Source organism: Schistocerca gregaria, chromosome 1 (genome assembly GCF_023897955.1).
Source record: "Schistocerca gregaria isolate iqSchGreg1 chromosome 1, iqSchGreg1.2, whole genome shotgun sequence".
Lineage (NCBI taxonomy): Eukaryota > Metazoa > Arthropoda > Insecta > Orthoptera > Acrididae > Schistocerca > Schistocerca gregaria.
The window spans coordinates 414,232,676-414,249,388 of NC_064920.1; the positions used below are offsets into that span (position 1 = coordinate 414,232,676).

The 16,713-nt window shown below is 41.2% G+C and overlaps 1 protein-coding gene across 8 annotated transcripts in view; it reads right to left on the bottom strand.

The window, feature by feature from the left end:
- LOC126350130 (kinase D-interacting substrate of 220 kDa) overlaps nucleotides 1-16,713 on the bottom strand; it is a 372,816-nt gene that overhangs the window by 90,553 nt on the left and 265,550 nt on the right. For 6 of the 8 annotated variants that reach the window (XM_050002494.1, XM_050002491.1, XM_050002496.1 and 3 more), the window contains exon 2: nucleotides 4,126-4,257. In XM_050002494.1, the coding sequence (XP_049858451.1) occupies nucleotides 4,126-4,236 (111 nt within the window). In that variant the 5' untranslated portion in view covers nucleotides 4,237-4,257. Of the gene's footprint in view, nucleotides 1-4,125; nucleotides 4,258-4,954; nucleotides 5,187-8,341; nucleotides 8,393-16,713 lie in introns of those variants that run through there. The other 2 variants (XM_050002489.1, XM_050002492.1) reach the window with 2 other exon arrangements.

The window sequence follows — 16,713 nt, forward strand, 5'->3', positions numbered from 1 at the left end:
AATTAAGCAAAAACTTTCTCAAAATCTATGGTTCTCAGATGATGTAAAAATTTGTAGTCATTGCCCTGTCCTACACTTTAATTCAAAACTTGAAGTGGTCCATTCTGGTGCATCAACTTTTAAAATCAGTTTGTTCTTCTGTTTGAATACAATTTAATGTGTATTCTATGTCTATGTGATAATTTTAGTATATTGTGCAGAGGAGGTTTTTTTCATGTCTTGGTCTGCTTGCTTTCTTGTGAATTAGAATTACTGCCACACTGTTCCTACGCTGGAGAGCTGTCTTCATCTGCAGCCATTCTGTAAATAATTTATGAATTCATTTTGTGTTACTTTGCCTCAAACATTAACCATTTCTATTGAAACACCATCATTTGCGGATGCCTTACTTTTCTTATTCTGAATGGTGTAAACATCTGAAAAGGAATTACTTCTGGAATCACTATCTGTTTTGTGATTTATTGCTTTAACCACAAAAACATTTTTAAGAAACTGGAATGCTTGTTTTTACATTTTGTCAAAGAAATTTCTGAAGTTTTGTCTAATTCAGCATATTCTTTCATGTTCTTATTAACTGCCTAAAACTCTCAATTTTTCCTTAAGTAGTGGTCTACTTACATTTGGGATTAACTTTTCTTTTGCTCTCTTCACACCTCTGGCATCTTTTATTGTTTGTATAAACACTATTGTTAAATAATTGCCTCTTTTGTCTACATCTGCGGAACATATTTTATTTGATGCTGAACTTCCTTGTAATTGTAAGCTGCTGTGTCTCCCTACTCACAAACTCTCATCTATGTTTTGAACTTCCTCCCTACTGAATCAGTTCCTTTCTGGTTTTGTCAGCTACAGTCAACCGGGTGCATTGGCCACAATATTGTTTACCAAACAGCAATATCATCCCAAACATCACTACATTATTTTCCCCTCAAACTAGTTGTCTGCTATTACCTTAACACTATTATAATGCTGCTTTAAACGTTTCATCAATATACCTGCGAAGTTAAGATTTCTCATCCATGCATGTATTAATTTTCTTGCTTCTTCTTCTTTTCCCCAATGTTTATCCCGTCTACTACAGGGTCCCCTCTTCCAGGATAGTCAGGATGTATATGTGGACAAGGAAGAAAAATAAAATCCCGGATTTTTTCGAGGATCTCCCGGTTAAAAACATACTTTCTCCCGGGTGAAAATGCACTTTCCCTTGGAACCGTAAAACATATCAATCCTTTGAATGGTTAAGATTTTATACACTGACGTGGAACTTCCCAGCACTTTATGAAACGAACACCAGAAAAAAAGAAAGAAATCAAAAAAAGAAAAAAGCGCTTTTAGAAAGATCTTTTATGTGCAGCAAGATGTACGCTGACTATTTTCGTATCACTTAAGTATACAGTTGAATTCCACCAAACACAGAAAGTTAGTTTCCGGAGTATTGAAATCTAGGTTGCGATCAGTTTTTGAAAGCCAATCGTATCTCATGTCGCATGACCTCGCCAGCCGATGATCCCAGATATTCGCCGCGTTTACATGGGGCTCCCAAAACAGCATTTCGTAAACCGATTTCCTAATACCGATTTGGGTGGTGAACACCTGAAAATCGGTTCTGGAAATCCGCTTCTGGTAGCCGCTTTTCCAATTCCGCAATCGATTTTAGCTCCCTTGTAAACACAGCCGGTATTGAAACGTGCCGGAGCTGTCAGGTTTGGTCTTATTTTTAAAAATTTTCTGCTAATACTGACGAAGTGGCTTTTCTAAAGCGGTTTACGAAATTCAGTTTTCATCCTTCGGATGATGTGTCGCAAGTAAACTTAGTGATTCAGAGCATAGGATGCGTGATGTGGTCAGCCAAAAGCATTATCACTGTAAAGTAGCGCAAACACGCAAACAGGCAAAGTTAATAGTTTAAATTAATGAACATAGTGTAGCTACAAGTGAGCTAAGCTTTCACATATAATATTTGTCTTTTTTGAGTGAGTTACAGTTCGACACATCACAAAAATGTACCAGCGTAATTTTAAGCAATGACATAAATGTCTGGTCTTGTGGGCTCGAAATTCTTCTAAGTGGTTGGCTCTCAAAGTTTTCAGCTTTAAACGAAAACCAAACACACTGTGATTTAATACGCACACGTAACGTAATTCACGTAGTTTAAAATGAAACGTACTTTGAAAGTAACGCTTTTCAAACCACCAGTCGAAAAATTTTCCCACGACCTGCTAGAATTGGTTCCAGCAGTTGTCTGAGTGCCAGCAAGCAGCGTTTGTGCATTAAGAGATATTACATTACGTCATAAACGAAACAAGACATCAGAAGATACTAAAATTACGTCATAAACGAAACAAGACATCAGAAGTTACTTTAAGAGCATCGGAATTTCGTAAACGATACTGAATTCGGCTTAAGGGCACAGTCATATGTCCAGATTCACAAAGAAGTACGACCCAACCTGATATTAAACTTCTCAGTGTGGTTTTCGGGATGCAAATTTTCTTGTATTATCAATGCTGCTATTATCTCATATTTCGTTGATTGTGACATACAGCCATACGTCCCAGAAGATAAAAACGTGCACTTGAAATTTCGCGAACAGTTGACTCTAGCCAATACTATTTCAAATAAATTGACTGCCTCTGCGGAAAAGACTAATTGAAATCAATTTTTTGTTACAAAATCAACAAAAATAACTTCATTGTTTTGGAAAGCAATTATTGCCCGACTGCCAGAAAAATGGAAAGAAGATGAAATCAGAAAACTGAAAATGAAAACTTATGTTAGCCTTCCGCAATTATGTGAATGTATTTATAGCTCCCGGCCACAGACATACGCATTGTTTTCATTTGGCTTGCGAGCTGTAAACGAAGAGTAAACAGCAAAATCACCAAACTTAAACAAGGTGCACGTGGAGACTACTACTCGGCCCACAACTCAGACTGCTCTGGGCATGCGCGCGCGCCAGAAAAATTTTTCCGGTTAGCATCTGGCTGCTTCTTGCTATTGCTGATACAGCTAGAACCGCACTTCAAGAAGCGGGGTAAGGTACTTCTCATATGCGACAGTATTGCGCGGAAGGGCGCTGGTAACCGCTCAACAACCGTAATATAAACCGTTGTGACGTCACACTCATCGGAAGCAATCTATTGTTTTGAAGTATTGCACTCTTCGTCGAAAGCCTTTGACACATTTTGCTGTTTGCAGACGCTTGCGTGTGCACTGTGTTTTGTTGTTATAAATGGTGCAATTCCTTTTTATTTAGTTTTTCGCTCTCGTTTATGTTTTATTGCTGCGGTATTATTTTGCAGTAGCAGGCTAAAGTACAATTCTTTGTTAGTGTATCAGTTCTTACCAGTCAAAACTACAAAAATTTAACTGAAAACTAAAACAATGAAAATACCCGGAATTCTAAATATTCCTGGGCTCTTCCCGGTTTTCTCCCTGACGAAAAAATTCCCGCGTTTTTCCCGGATTTCCCAGGGCGTGTACACCCTGATCGATAACCTTGGGCTCGGTGTGGGGCGGCGGTGGACTGCTGTGGCCTGTTGTGGGGTTGTGAACCACTGAGGGCTACGGCGGGACGAAGCCTCTCCGTCTTTTCTCGGTCATCGGTTTAATACAATACACCCTTAAATTGCAAATTTTATTTTGTTATTTATATTTGAGGTCGGATACATTTCCTGATACCACAGTCATCGCAGTAATCTGAAAGAGGAAAAGACTGTGTCATCTGTGTGTGAATCGTGTAATCATATTTTAATTGTTCATGTATTGTATTTCTGGAGGTAAAATTTGGGGACTAGCCTCCCAGGTGCCTAAATGAGTGTGGTAAACCACACTCAGCCTGACTGGTACACCAACGCACAGCACTTAACCTACTATTCAGCTGCGATCGGGTCTAGTCCGCCTTCATGCCTCGCAAGCAAAACCAACCACAGTATAGCAATATGACGCCACTTCCAAGGATTGGAATCATTCAACTACCACTTCCAAAATTTAATATACAGTTTGGGAGGTGTGCATTGCTTACTTTTACTAAACACTAAAAAACTACAAAAATAAGTACTGACAATTCTATAGAAGAAACTCTTATGGCTGAAATAGATGTGTTAAGCGTCACGTAATGCTTACCTCATCTCTGTCATCCACCTGCACCCTCTTATTTTCCAGAAAGTTCTGGAGCCCACTGATATTGTCATCTGAAATATATGCTGATAATGAGCGGTAACAGAGCGATACCATTGAATCAGTGCGGTGGAGGGTCTGGAAACAAGAGAGAAACAGAACAAAAATGTAAGTAACAGTGATAAAAATCTTTGCTTAGGATACTAAAAAAATCATCAAAAGTAAGAGACATGACACACAACACAGTTTTAGCAAAGAACAAAGCTTCTTATGATAGTAAGAGTGTGCAATTTTATCTAATACTAGTTTCACTGAAACTATTTAGTCTACATGTTCTACATGACAAACAGAAAACACAACCCACAGAAAAAACATTTCCTAGAAACAAGCACAACTAACGCTACAAATTTTCACAGCTGCCACAAGCAGTTAGAGAACAGGGTGTCACAACAATTTGGAACTGGTTTTAGCCATACATACACAATGTATTGTTTTCACCCATGTAAATCCACAGTGAAAACATTTCCCTGTTACACATACTTTAGTCGCATCAAAAGTGTTCAAAACCTACATCATTCACTTTATTAATCAGTCAAACACATGAGCTAACCTCAAATTTCAGACAACACTACAATATTAACAGAAGCCAAGTTTGTTAACAAATATTTATCAACTACCAAGTTAGCGGGCCTCTTTCTCTTCTTCTTTTCGCAGTTTTTAATGTGGTGTGCAACTTTCCATCATTGGTATCAATTCCTCATTAGTTAGTCTTGACCTCCTCTAACGACAGGCACATCATGCAGAAACAGTTCCACTTCCAGTCACAAGCACCCACCGTCTGCGAGTATCGATGTAAACCGAAGCTGAATTTGCGAGTGCTCTCAGCACTTGGTGTCGTGATGGTGAGTGTCGGTACACTCCAGTTGTGGGTAAGAGCGCCATCTGGTATATGCAGTCGCAGAAACGAGTAACGGTGACGAGAAGGAGCCTGGTTCTGACTAGGGGCCATATTGTGCTCCATGCCATCAGATCCACACGAAACCAACGAGTTAACTGCTGGCTTTCATCTAAAATTACATCACCAATCACAGCTACTGTTTGCCTTCAAAACTGTATTTACTAATGAGAGACCAACTGTAACACACAAGTAGTTTTTAAAAAAGTAATTTGCAGGTACATCCCTAACATCATCCCAAAACTAACAACTCCGCTGCTAATGAAGAACAGTTATTTACACATTTATCCACTTCTATTTACAGAGCTATCTGTTGAGTTAAAAATATCTTTGAAATCAAGTATAAGTAAGATGCTGCTATAATCTTTTCAATACAATGCAGAAAAAAATTATGCTCAATATCAGTCATCTGCATCGCGACTATGCTTTGATCAGTCCAAAAAATAATAATTACACCATCATATTTTTCGTGTTAAGACAACATTTTGAAGAATGTTAAGGCTGCAAGATCATATCTTTAAAAAAAATATTCTCTGTCCACCAAATACTACGCTTGCTTCATACAACTTAAAGTTAAATGATATAATGTGTGACGAAACAGAAAGAAAAGAGCGTGCTTTGGTATACTGTGACTTTTACGTAAGTTAGAAAATCTGTTCAAGTAATGCTCTGCGAAAACTATTTACATCACAACTGACTGTAAAACTTTGATCTTAGGGAAGGAAGTGTGCTGTGATTTTCCTTTAACAACACTCAGTGGGATGTGCAACAAGAGCCTATAGTCTGCGTATAATTGTAATTACTGTACGTCATTTTTTCAAGGATTTAATTTAGAATGCTAAGACAGGAAAGTACGGAGAACATACAGCAACAAATTGAGCATGGCTAAAAAAACTATTATAATGGTACTAATGTTATCATCATCGTCAGTAGTATGTTGCGCATGCTACATGAATATCAACAACAGCAAAACAGTAATCACGTAATAACAGACTGCGAGTCAAGGTGTCTAATGTAGTGAGGGTCAGGCCATTTGCCATTCAAATGGGGGATGTTAATGTCACTGACTTTTACTGGCGAGAGGATACACTATTTGATTAAAAGTATCCGCACACCTGGCTGAAAATGACTTACAAGTTCGTGGCCCACTACATCGGTAATGCTGGGATTCAGTATGGTGTTGGCCCACCCTTAGCCTTGACCACAGCTTCCACTCTCGCAGGCATACGTTCGATCAGGCGCTGGAAGGTTTATTGGGGAATGGCAGCCCATTCTTCACGGAGTGCTGCACTGAGGAAAGGTATCGATGTTGGTCGGTGAGGCCTGGCACGAAGTCGGTGTTCCAAAACATCCCAAAGGTGTTTTACAGGATTCAGGTCAATCTAAGACAGCTACTCAGATTGTCTCTTACGTCGTTAATATAGATCACGAACAATAGAGGACATATAACACTTCCTTGGGGAACGCCGGATACTACTTCTGTTTTACTCGATGACTTTCCGTCTATTACCACGAACTGTGACCTTTCTTACAGGAAATCACGAATCCAGTCGCACAACTGAGGTGATATTCCACAGACACGCAGTTTGGTTAGAATACGCTTGTGAGAAACGGTGTCGAAAGCCTTCCGGAAATGCAAAAATATGGATTCAATTTGGCATCCCTTGTCGATAGCACTCATTACTTCGTGAGTATTAAGGGCTAATTGTGTTTCGCAAGAACGATGTTTTCTGAATCCGTGCTGATTACGTGTCAATAAATCGTTTTCTTCTAGGTACTCCATAATGTTCCAGTACAGTGAATGTTCCAAAATCCCTCTGCAAATCAACGTTAGTGATATGGGCCTATAATTCAACGGATTACTCCTACTCCTCTTTTTGGGTTGGTTGGTTGGTTGTTGGTTGGTTGGTTGATTGGTTGGTTTGGAGAATGAGACCAGACAGCGTGGTCATCGGTCTCATCGGATTAGGGAAGGATGGGGAAGGAAGCCGGCCGTGCCCTTTCAGAGGAACCATCCCGCCATTTGCCTACAGTGATTTAGGGAAATCACGGAAAACCTAAATGAGGATGGCCGGACGCGGGATTGAACCGTCGTCCTTCCGAATGAGAGTCCAGTGTCTAACCACTGCGCCACCTCGCTCGCCTCTTTTTGGGTACTGGTGTGACTTGAGCAGTTTTCCAGTCTTTAGGTACGGAACTTTTTGTGAACGAGCGGTTGTATTTAACTGCTAAATATGGAGCTATTGTATTAGCATACTCTGAGAGGAATCAGACTGGTATACAATCTGGACCGGAAGCCTTGCTTTTATTGATTTAAGATGCTTTGCGACACCGGGGACATCCATTTCTGTGTTTTTCATCTCGGCAGTTGTTCTTGATTGGAATTCAGAAATATTTACTTCGTCTTCTTTGGTGAAGCAGTTTCGGAAAATCGTGTTGAAAACTCTGCTTTCGTGGTACTGTTATCAGTGACTTCACCGTTGTTATCGCACAGCGAACAGTTTAACAAAATGTTTAAATGATTGAATACCGCCTGCAACTGTCAGCTTCACTTTATTTCTTGTACTATTTTACAATTTCAGCCTTAGCCCACTTTCTAATATTTGGAAATCGACGATGGCACGATATTCCACACTAGTCGCGTGCTCATGTTGTTTGGCTGTGTATATTTTTCAAATATAACTTGCGGAATTGACTAGTACTGGCATGGCATAACCGTTGACTTTTTATAAATGTGTGATCTATAAATGTTTAGATACTAAAAGGTGGCCTGAGGACAAAATGTACAATATTACAACAAATAAAATCGATAGTTGCTTGCCGGCGGGGGTGGCCGAGCGGTTCTAGGCGCTACAGTCTGGAACCGCGCTACCGCTACGGTCGCAGGTTCGAATCCTGCCTGGGGCATGGATGTGTGTAATGTCCTTAGGTTAGATAGGTTTAAGTAGTTCTACGTTTTAGGGGACTGATGACCTTAGAAGTTAAGTCTCATAGTGCTCAGAGTCATTTTTGATAGTTGCTTAACGGACTGCTAAAACATCGTCATGATGTGGAATATAAATGTACTGTGGTGTCGTTCGAGTCTTCCATTGTAATACCAGTAGAGGAAGTACCCAAGGTAAAGTGCACAGCACCAACTTCGAAGTCTATTATAGGAGGGTAAAAGACAGAATCAGGAGTCACTGCAATGTTGTTACACATGAATTCAATGCAGCACAGGTGGGATAAAAAAGGCAATTACTGAGGAATTGGGATAAGCATGCCTACCTGTAACCTGATGGCCCGCCTCATCGTGGCCGCCCGCTGCGCTGGTGCACGAGAAACAAAGGCCGATCGCCATGTGTGCTGCTATCGCTGGCGCATCCGCTCAGCAAACACACACACACACACACACACACACACACACACACACACACACACACGACCGCTACTTAACAAAGCTGGCGTGGCGGCATTTACAACGTTTACAAATAATATTCGCCAAGGTCCTATTTGCTGTGCTTAAATGTTGTAAACTGGCCTTAAGAGATGTACATAGTGGCGAAACGTCTTATACCAGCAGGGAAACTACTACAGATTAAAAAAAATGTTTTTCAGCTGATTCCAAATTGATTTGTAACAAGTACGACCCAACAGAGGATGAGAAACAAAGGCATATCGCAGAAACTTCACAGTACATAATTAACTGGATGTCTGTGAAACTCCCAGGAAAACTATTGTGCGCCCCGCAACATTAAATGCTACTAATGGCAGAGCACACTACTCCAAATATGAACTGGTAAATTAGGTACTGTTTCTAGCCGAATTGTATGGTGTGTCAAGAGCTCCCATTGAGGTAAGACGAAGTACGTTGTACAGGACAGAATACAACAAATGGTCTGACAGCTTTCAGTGTTTTGGGGAAACAGAAGTAATTATCAATTTTTTTCGTCTGGAGCGCTTAATTCAAATGTTTTATACAAAACACGTTCCGCTTTTATTTACAAATCCTCATCGGTGGTCGTTGGTGTGTATTGCTCTGTTTTTGCATTCCTGAAATTGACAGTTTTTTCCTCGTTGTTAGCAGAGCCTTAAGTCGAAAGAACTTCGTCACATTTGAATTAAGGTTTTTTCGGCATTTAGGTAACCGCTTTTTCCTTTGTTAAATTTGCGTTTTTTTATTGTTTTTTCACTTCACTTTTGTAAAATGTCACAAAAGCTGTTTTCTCAGAAAATTTATTGAGGTATCATCTTTCTTTTGGCATTCAGCAAAGGTGAAAATGTAAAAACGTTTTTTCGACTTCAGCCACGAATAACAAGGACAAAAAGAAGTCGCCTTGAGAACACGTAGAAAAGAGCTAAAGCACACTCGCTCAACCCACTACGTGATTATTACAAATTCTCAAGCCAACTTTTTCAGGAATGGATTCAAATACCAGCTTGGTACACGCCCACAGCATAAGGCTAGTGAAGACGCGATGAGAATAATTACAGAAGTAAGAAGTCAAGAATAACTCTGACATTCCACATGCCACACTGGCCTGCCGTTGTGGCGATGGCGAGCGCTGTCTCACGAAGCCACTCAGGGCCATCGCGGGAACGGCGTGTGGGAATCGTTCTTCAGTAGCCCGAAGAATCTACGACACGTGTCAGCAGATAACTGCAGATACAGCAATAAGCCGTCTGGCGCATTTTACGCAAACGTCTGCCTGACGTCGTTGTTGCTGTTGTGGTCTTCAGTCCGGAGACTGGTTTGATGCAGCTCTCTGTGCTACTCTATCCTGTGCAAGGCTCTTCATCTCCCAGTACCTACTGCAACCTACATCCTTCTGAATCTGCTTAGTGTACTCATCTCTAGGTCTTCCTCTACGATTTTTACCCTCCACGCTGCCCTCCAATGCTAAATTGGTGATCCCTCGATGTCTCAGAACATGTCCTACCAACAGACCCCTTCTTCTTGTCAAGTTGTGCCACAAACTCCTCTTCTCCCAAATTCAATTCAATACCTCCTCATTAGTTACGTGATCTACCCATCTAATCTTCAGCATTCTTCTGTAGCACCACATTTCGAAAGCTTCTATTCCCTTCTTGTCCAAACTATTTATCGTCCATGTTTCACTTCCATACACTCCATACAAATACTTTCAGAAACGACTTCCTGACACTTAAATCTATACTCGATGTTAACAAACTTCTCTTCTTCAGAAACGCTTTCCTTGCCATTGCCAGTCTACATTTTATATCCTCTCTACTTCGACCATCATCAGTTATTTTACTTCCTAAATAGCAAAACTCCTTTACTACGTTAAGTGTCTCATTTCCTAATCTAATACCCTCAGCATCTCCCGACTTAAGTCAACTACATTCCATTATCTTCGTTTTGCTTTTGTCGATGTTCATCTTATATCCTCCTTTCAAGACACTGTCCATTCCGTTCAACTGCTCTTCCAAGTCCTTTGCTATATCTGACAGAATTGCAATGTCATCGGCAAACCTCAGAGTTTTTATTTCTTCTCCATGGATTTTAATATCTACTCCGAATTTTTCTTTTGTTTCCTTTACTGCTTGCTCAATATACAGATTGAATAACATCGCGGAGAGGCTACAACCCTGCCTCACTCTCTTCCCAACCACTGCTTCCCTTTCATGTCCCTCGACACTTGTAACTGCCATCTGGTTTCTGTACAAATTGTAAATAGCCTTTCGCTCCCTGTATTTTACCCCTGCCACCTTCAGAATTTGAAAGAGAGTATTCCAGTCAACGTCTGGCTGTAAGGAAGGATAATTATTGCGACTTCTGACATAGACCGCGACGTGTTGGGCCTCTATGGCAAGAGTTTCACAAGCCTATAGACGTTTGCTGCGTACCCATATTGAGACCAGCAATATGAGTTACAAACTTGGAGAGAGGTTCTGGCAGCTAATACGTGTCTCGTTGCTGTACATCTTGTAGCGTTCACGAAGTCGTATTCTGAAAATGTCGTGGGTACTTCTGAACAACCCTGTAGATGAAGCGGTAAAAATGACGAAGCGCCTCTGGGTGCTGAGTGACGTGGCGTGAAGGTAGTGAGGGGAGGTGCGCTTCACGTGCAGACAGCAGTCGGGCGGCTGTGGCGCACGTGCCAGGCAGCCAGGAGGAATCCGGCTGGCTGTGGCGGCTTTTGTCCCGGCTGTCAGAAGGGGCCGCAGGAGGGGGGCAGGAGAGCGGCCCAGAAAGGAGAGTGGGCGCACGAGAGCCCCTACAGCCGCTCTCCACAAGAAGCGAGGCGAGGGCGCACCTCCGCCCACGCGCTCCAGCCAGCCTCCGCAGGGATCAGGCGCGGTTCACTACTCTACACTGACTTCATGCGAACAGGTATCCAGGCTGTGCTTCCTTCTCTCAGAACTTCCGTGTTGGGAGGCTCTGGTCAGTGCGTAAAATTATTCGCCAGCGTTTCGCCCCCATCTCCGGTATATATCGTCAGAGTTAAAACACTGGCAAATGCTTAGCGCAGAGGTGTCCAATTTACAGGGGCATTATGAGCTACACAGGGGGCGCCACAACAAGAAAGTTAACACGCCATGGGGGAAAAGGCCCTTTTTTTGTTGTTGTGGTCTTCAGTCCTGAGACTGGTTTGATGCATGCTACTCTATCCTATGCAAGCTGCTTCATCTCCCAGTACGTACTGCAGCCTACATCCTTCTGAATCTGCTTAGTATATTCATCTCTACGTCTCCCTCTACGATTTTTACCCTCCACGCTGCGCTCCAATACCAAACTGGTAATCAAATGAACTTTATCCATAGTGGATGCTGTCGAAATCCGTGACTGTTCCTTTATGGGGTTGTGGGAAAATATCCGCTACCAGTCACAATTAAAGGTTGTGTATTTGTCATACGACCGGTTTCGGGCTTGCGCTCATCTTCAGGTGTTTATACATGCATGTACATGTTTGTACTGTTGGAAATCACTGTATAAATACAATAAAAATTATTTGCTGGTGACTACACAGATACAAGTGGGACAATTGTAAGTCGCAAGGCAGCATTTGACGAAAATATAGCTGTACTTACAAAAAGATGAAGCACCATTATTACAGTTATGCTGTGGTGATAGTTTTGCCACTTAGTTACACACTTATAGTCATTTTCACGTCCAAATTTCTCTTATTCAGAAACGCTTTCCTTGCCATTGCCAGTCTACATTTTATATCCTCTCTACTTCGACATCATCAGTTATTTTGCTCCCCAAATAGCAAAACTCCTTTACTACTTTAAGCGTCTCATTTCCTAATCTAATTCTCTCACTATCACCCGATTTAATTCGACTACATTCCTTGTTTTGCTTTTGTTGATGTTTATCTTATATCCTCCTTTCAAGACACTCTCCATTCCTTTCAACCGCTCTTCCAGGTCCTTTCCTGTTTCTGACAGAATTACAATGTCATCGGCGAACCTCAAAGTTTTTATTTCTTCTTTATGGATTTTAATACCTACTTATGGTGTTAAATACTATAGCTGAGAGTATTATCAACCATGGGGCAAAGACGAATGAACATGTTCGTTACAAAACTTTCTCGAACTTCTTTTTTCACCTTTAGCATTTTGTTAACTGGCAACCGGCGACATTATTAAATTTCATAAAGCGTTTATTAACGAATCTGTCAACAGTGGAGTCTGATTATGACTTACTAGGAGGCACATGTAGATTGTAGCATTCATTCTGCAAACATTTCAGAAAGCATGTGTTGCCACTTTGATGTTTACTATTAAGATCAGGAACCTTCAACAGAGCGTCAATAGGCCAGGCTTGAAGTCGAGCTGGTAATTTTTGTAACTGTTAGCCAAATATAAGTACTACAAATGTTGACAGATTCGTTGATAAACGCTTTATGACTATGTAGTGGCAGATCAGATCCTTACAGAATAATAACTAGCACCTATCATATCAATGTAGTGGAAGACATAAAAGAGATATAATGTAAGACATCCCTGTAACCACTTTGATCCCTTGGATGAAAAAAAGGGGAGAGAGGGAGAGAGAGAGAGAGAGAGAGAGAGGGAGGGAGAGAGAGAGAGAGAGAGAGAGAGAGAGAGAGAGAGAGAGAGAGAGAGAGAGAGAGAGTGAGTGTCGGAGCCCTTGATGTGTGGTGCTATAGAATAATGCTGGAAATCAGGTGGGCTGGTAACATATGAAAAGAAGATGTTCTCCGCATAATCGGCGAGGAGAGGAACATGTGGATAAAAACAGAGCAAAAGACAGGATGACAGAGCATTTGTTAAGGCATCGGGTAATAACTTTCTTGGTACTTGCAGGAGCTTCACAAGGTAAAAACTGTAGTGGGAGAGAGATTGGAATATATCTAACAAATAATTGAGAGCAACTGCTGCTCTGGAATGAAGAGGTTGGCGCAGGAAAGTTCCTCGTGAAGATATTTCGTCTCCCTTCTATTCGGAACAGGTCCAGGGAGCAACTCAACTCAGCAAACCTTTCGTCTACACCGGACCGGGATACAGCTAGTAAGTGACTGTAACGCAGAGGATGCCGACCACGTCATTTCCATCTGCCCATTGCGGTACAATTATTGGACTGCTTATTGCTTTGTAGACAGTAACTCCTTCCAGCAGAAGCACGCTACTTCTAAAAAAAATTAAGTGTTTTGTACAGAATGAAAATTATTGAACTGTATGAAAAAAACGAAAATTATTCAACATGTAAACGTCACTACAGATATTCGGATTTAGGTTATGACGTGTTCGATGTGCCTGTCATCATAGGCGATGATGTGGCATAGACGAATAGCGAAATTCTGCATGACCAGTTGAAATGTCGGAACACTGATGCTGTTTATGACCTCCTGAATCGCTGTTTTCAGCTCAGCACTGGTTTTGGGGTTATTCCTGCATGCCTTGTCTTTAATATATCCCCATAAAGAGAAATCGCATGTGTTCGGATCCGAAGAATAGAGCGGGCAATCGAGGTCCATGCCCTGACCTCTGGGCACCCCAGATCCACAATGCGGTTCCCAAAGTGCTCTTCCGGGTCATCAAACACACTCCTGCTTTGATGGGGTCGAGCTCCGTCTTGCATGAACGACATTTAGTCGAAATCGGGGTCACATTAGATAATGGGCATGAAACCATCTTCCAAAATCTTCACATATCTTTCGGTAGTCACCCTGCTATCAAGGAATATGGGGGCTGCGCACTACACAGTCGCCCGTTGAGGGTAAGAGACTTCTCGATTACGAAATGCGGATTCTCAGTCGCCCAAAAGCGCCAATTTCGCTTACTGACGAACCCATCTAAATGAAAATGGGCTTCGTCGCTAAACCAATCCATGCATGCGCGTACTAGTTCTCATCATGCCCCGCGGCCAACTGTGTTGTTTGAACGTCCTAACGCAAACCGTTCAGCAGTCATGACGATTTTATTTCATGTACTTCAATAACTGTCACCCTGTATGAACATATATTCAACTACGTTAACTTATTTTTCCGCCGCTTCTTGGTAGAACAACGTAATATGAAAAGTATAATATTGTGTATGCGCTACAGAAGTCTGTCAATGATTGAACTACGTTCTGCTACTGCACCAATGGCTGTGTTGCATTGCCGCAACGCATGGGGTTGACTATATGCTGACGCGCTAGAAATGAACAAATGGGAGCAATTTCTTGATTATCTGTTAAATGTTTATATGCACGTTAAAAAAATGTGCACGAGCTCCGGTCAACAAAACAGCACTTTGCCCTCTGCGAGTTACGAAGTGAGACCTACGGGGCGGCGACATTTTTAAGCATAATTTATAAAAAAAACACCGAAATTAAAACCGAAATCTTAATTTACTACCACTTAAATTGTTGCCATTTCTGGCTGCATCAAATAGTTTTACCTCAGAAATCATCGACAGAAGCGTCCAATAAGTATACGCAGCGTTTTACCTTCAGAAGTGTTCGCATAGTCACCTTCTAAAGTGTGGCACTTATCTTCTGAAACACCATGACTACGTTGCGAAATAGCACACGTGCGCTGTAGGCTAATTAGCTATCGAAATGAGTTGCGCATGACATCGACCGCCGTATTGTTATCGCTAGGCGACAGGTTGGTCAAGTGTCAACAAAACATTCTTTAACCTAGTTTATCATCTGTATCAAACACCTTTACACCACAACTATGCCTCACTATATTACACATAAAAAACTCCATAACTTCAAAAACGAATAGAGAAGCAATGTAAGAAAAGAAACGATTAAAGATCTTGGGACGCAGCAAATAGTTGTGAAATGACATCAAACTGAACAGACACACACAATGCCAGTTGTAAGGACGGCGAATGGTCGACTACGTTTACTGCTTGAGTGACGGGGAAGTGTGGGAACGACTCGTAAAGAACAGTGCGTTCCTAATGCTCGTGCGATCAATTCTGAGTACTGCTAAAGTATTTGGGATCCACAACAGGTAGTATTAAAGGAAGTCGCAGAAGCAGTTCACAGGTGTACCGGTAGAATCGTTATTGGTCTGTTCGATCGATATGAGAATGTGACGAAACTTTTTTTAGATAGGAATCCTCGGAGGGAATATGACTAACTTTTTTTGAAATATTTTTATGAAGTTTACATAAACAGTATTAATAACAATCTGCGAAACGATTAAACTGCCTCCAACGTTCGTCTCCATAACTATAAAAATAAGGAATATAAAGTCCGTACAGAGGCATATAGCTCATCATTTTTCCCTGGCTCCATTGATCTAATTTGCAACTGGAATAGTGGAGGACAGAACGTACCCTCCCGAAGGCAGTGGCCTGTGGATTGTTCATGCAGATATAAGTCTACGTATGGTTAAAAATATACGACGACTGGGGCATTGACAGTTATCAGCTGCCTGAATATTGGCCTCTGAGCAATTAAGAGCCGTCAAAGCGCTATTATTACAGTACTGACGAAAGAAACGGCGTGTTGACAATCTGTGATACCCTGAAAATTGCGCGCTGAGTCTCAAAACGATAACATACTTATTTACTGAATTGTTCTTCCGACTGAGCTTCCGAAAAAGAGCGAGGTCCTGATACAAAGCTTCGACTGGCCGCAAGCTATTCAGAGTCTTGAATACAAGTAGCCTATGTATTTTATAAATTATATATGTGGTTAGGGCCTCTCGTCGGGTAGACCGTTTTTATTATTATTATTTCTTTCTTATCTCAGACGTCATGTCTGGTCAAAAGTAGAAAGTGACGCGGACCTTGATCAAGCGTGACTCCCTTTTAACTGTACGGTATATGTTATATTGCATTTAGGAACTTTCGGGTAATTGAACACGTCTCAATAATTACGGATTTCTGTTGTTGTATATATAAGTTTGGATGTAGCTGTATTGCATTGATGTACTGGTGGATATTGTGTGGTATCACTCCTGTAGTTGATAGTATAATTGGTATAATGTCAACTTTATCCTGATGCCACATATCCTCGACTTCCTCAGACAGTTGGATGTATTTTTCAATTTTTTCTCCTATTTTCTTTTGTATATTTGTTGTATTGTGTATGGAGATTTCGATTAGTTGTGTTAATTTCTTCTTTTTATTGGTGAGTATGATGTCAGGTTTGTTATGTGGTGTTGTTTTATCTGTTATAATGGTTCTGTTCCAGTATAATTTATATTCATCATTCTCCAGTACAT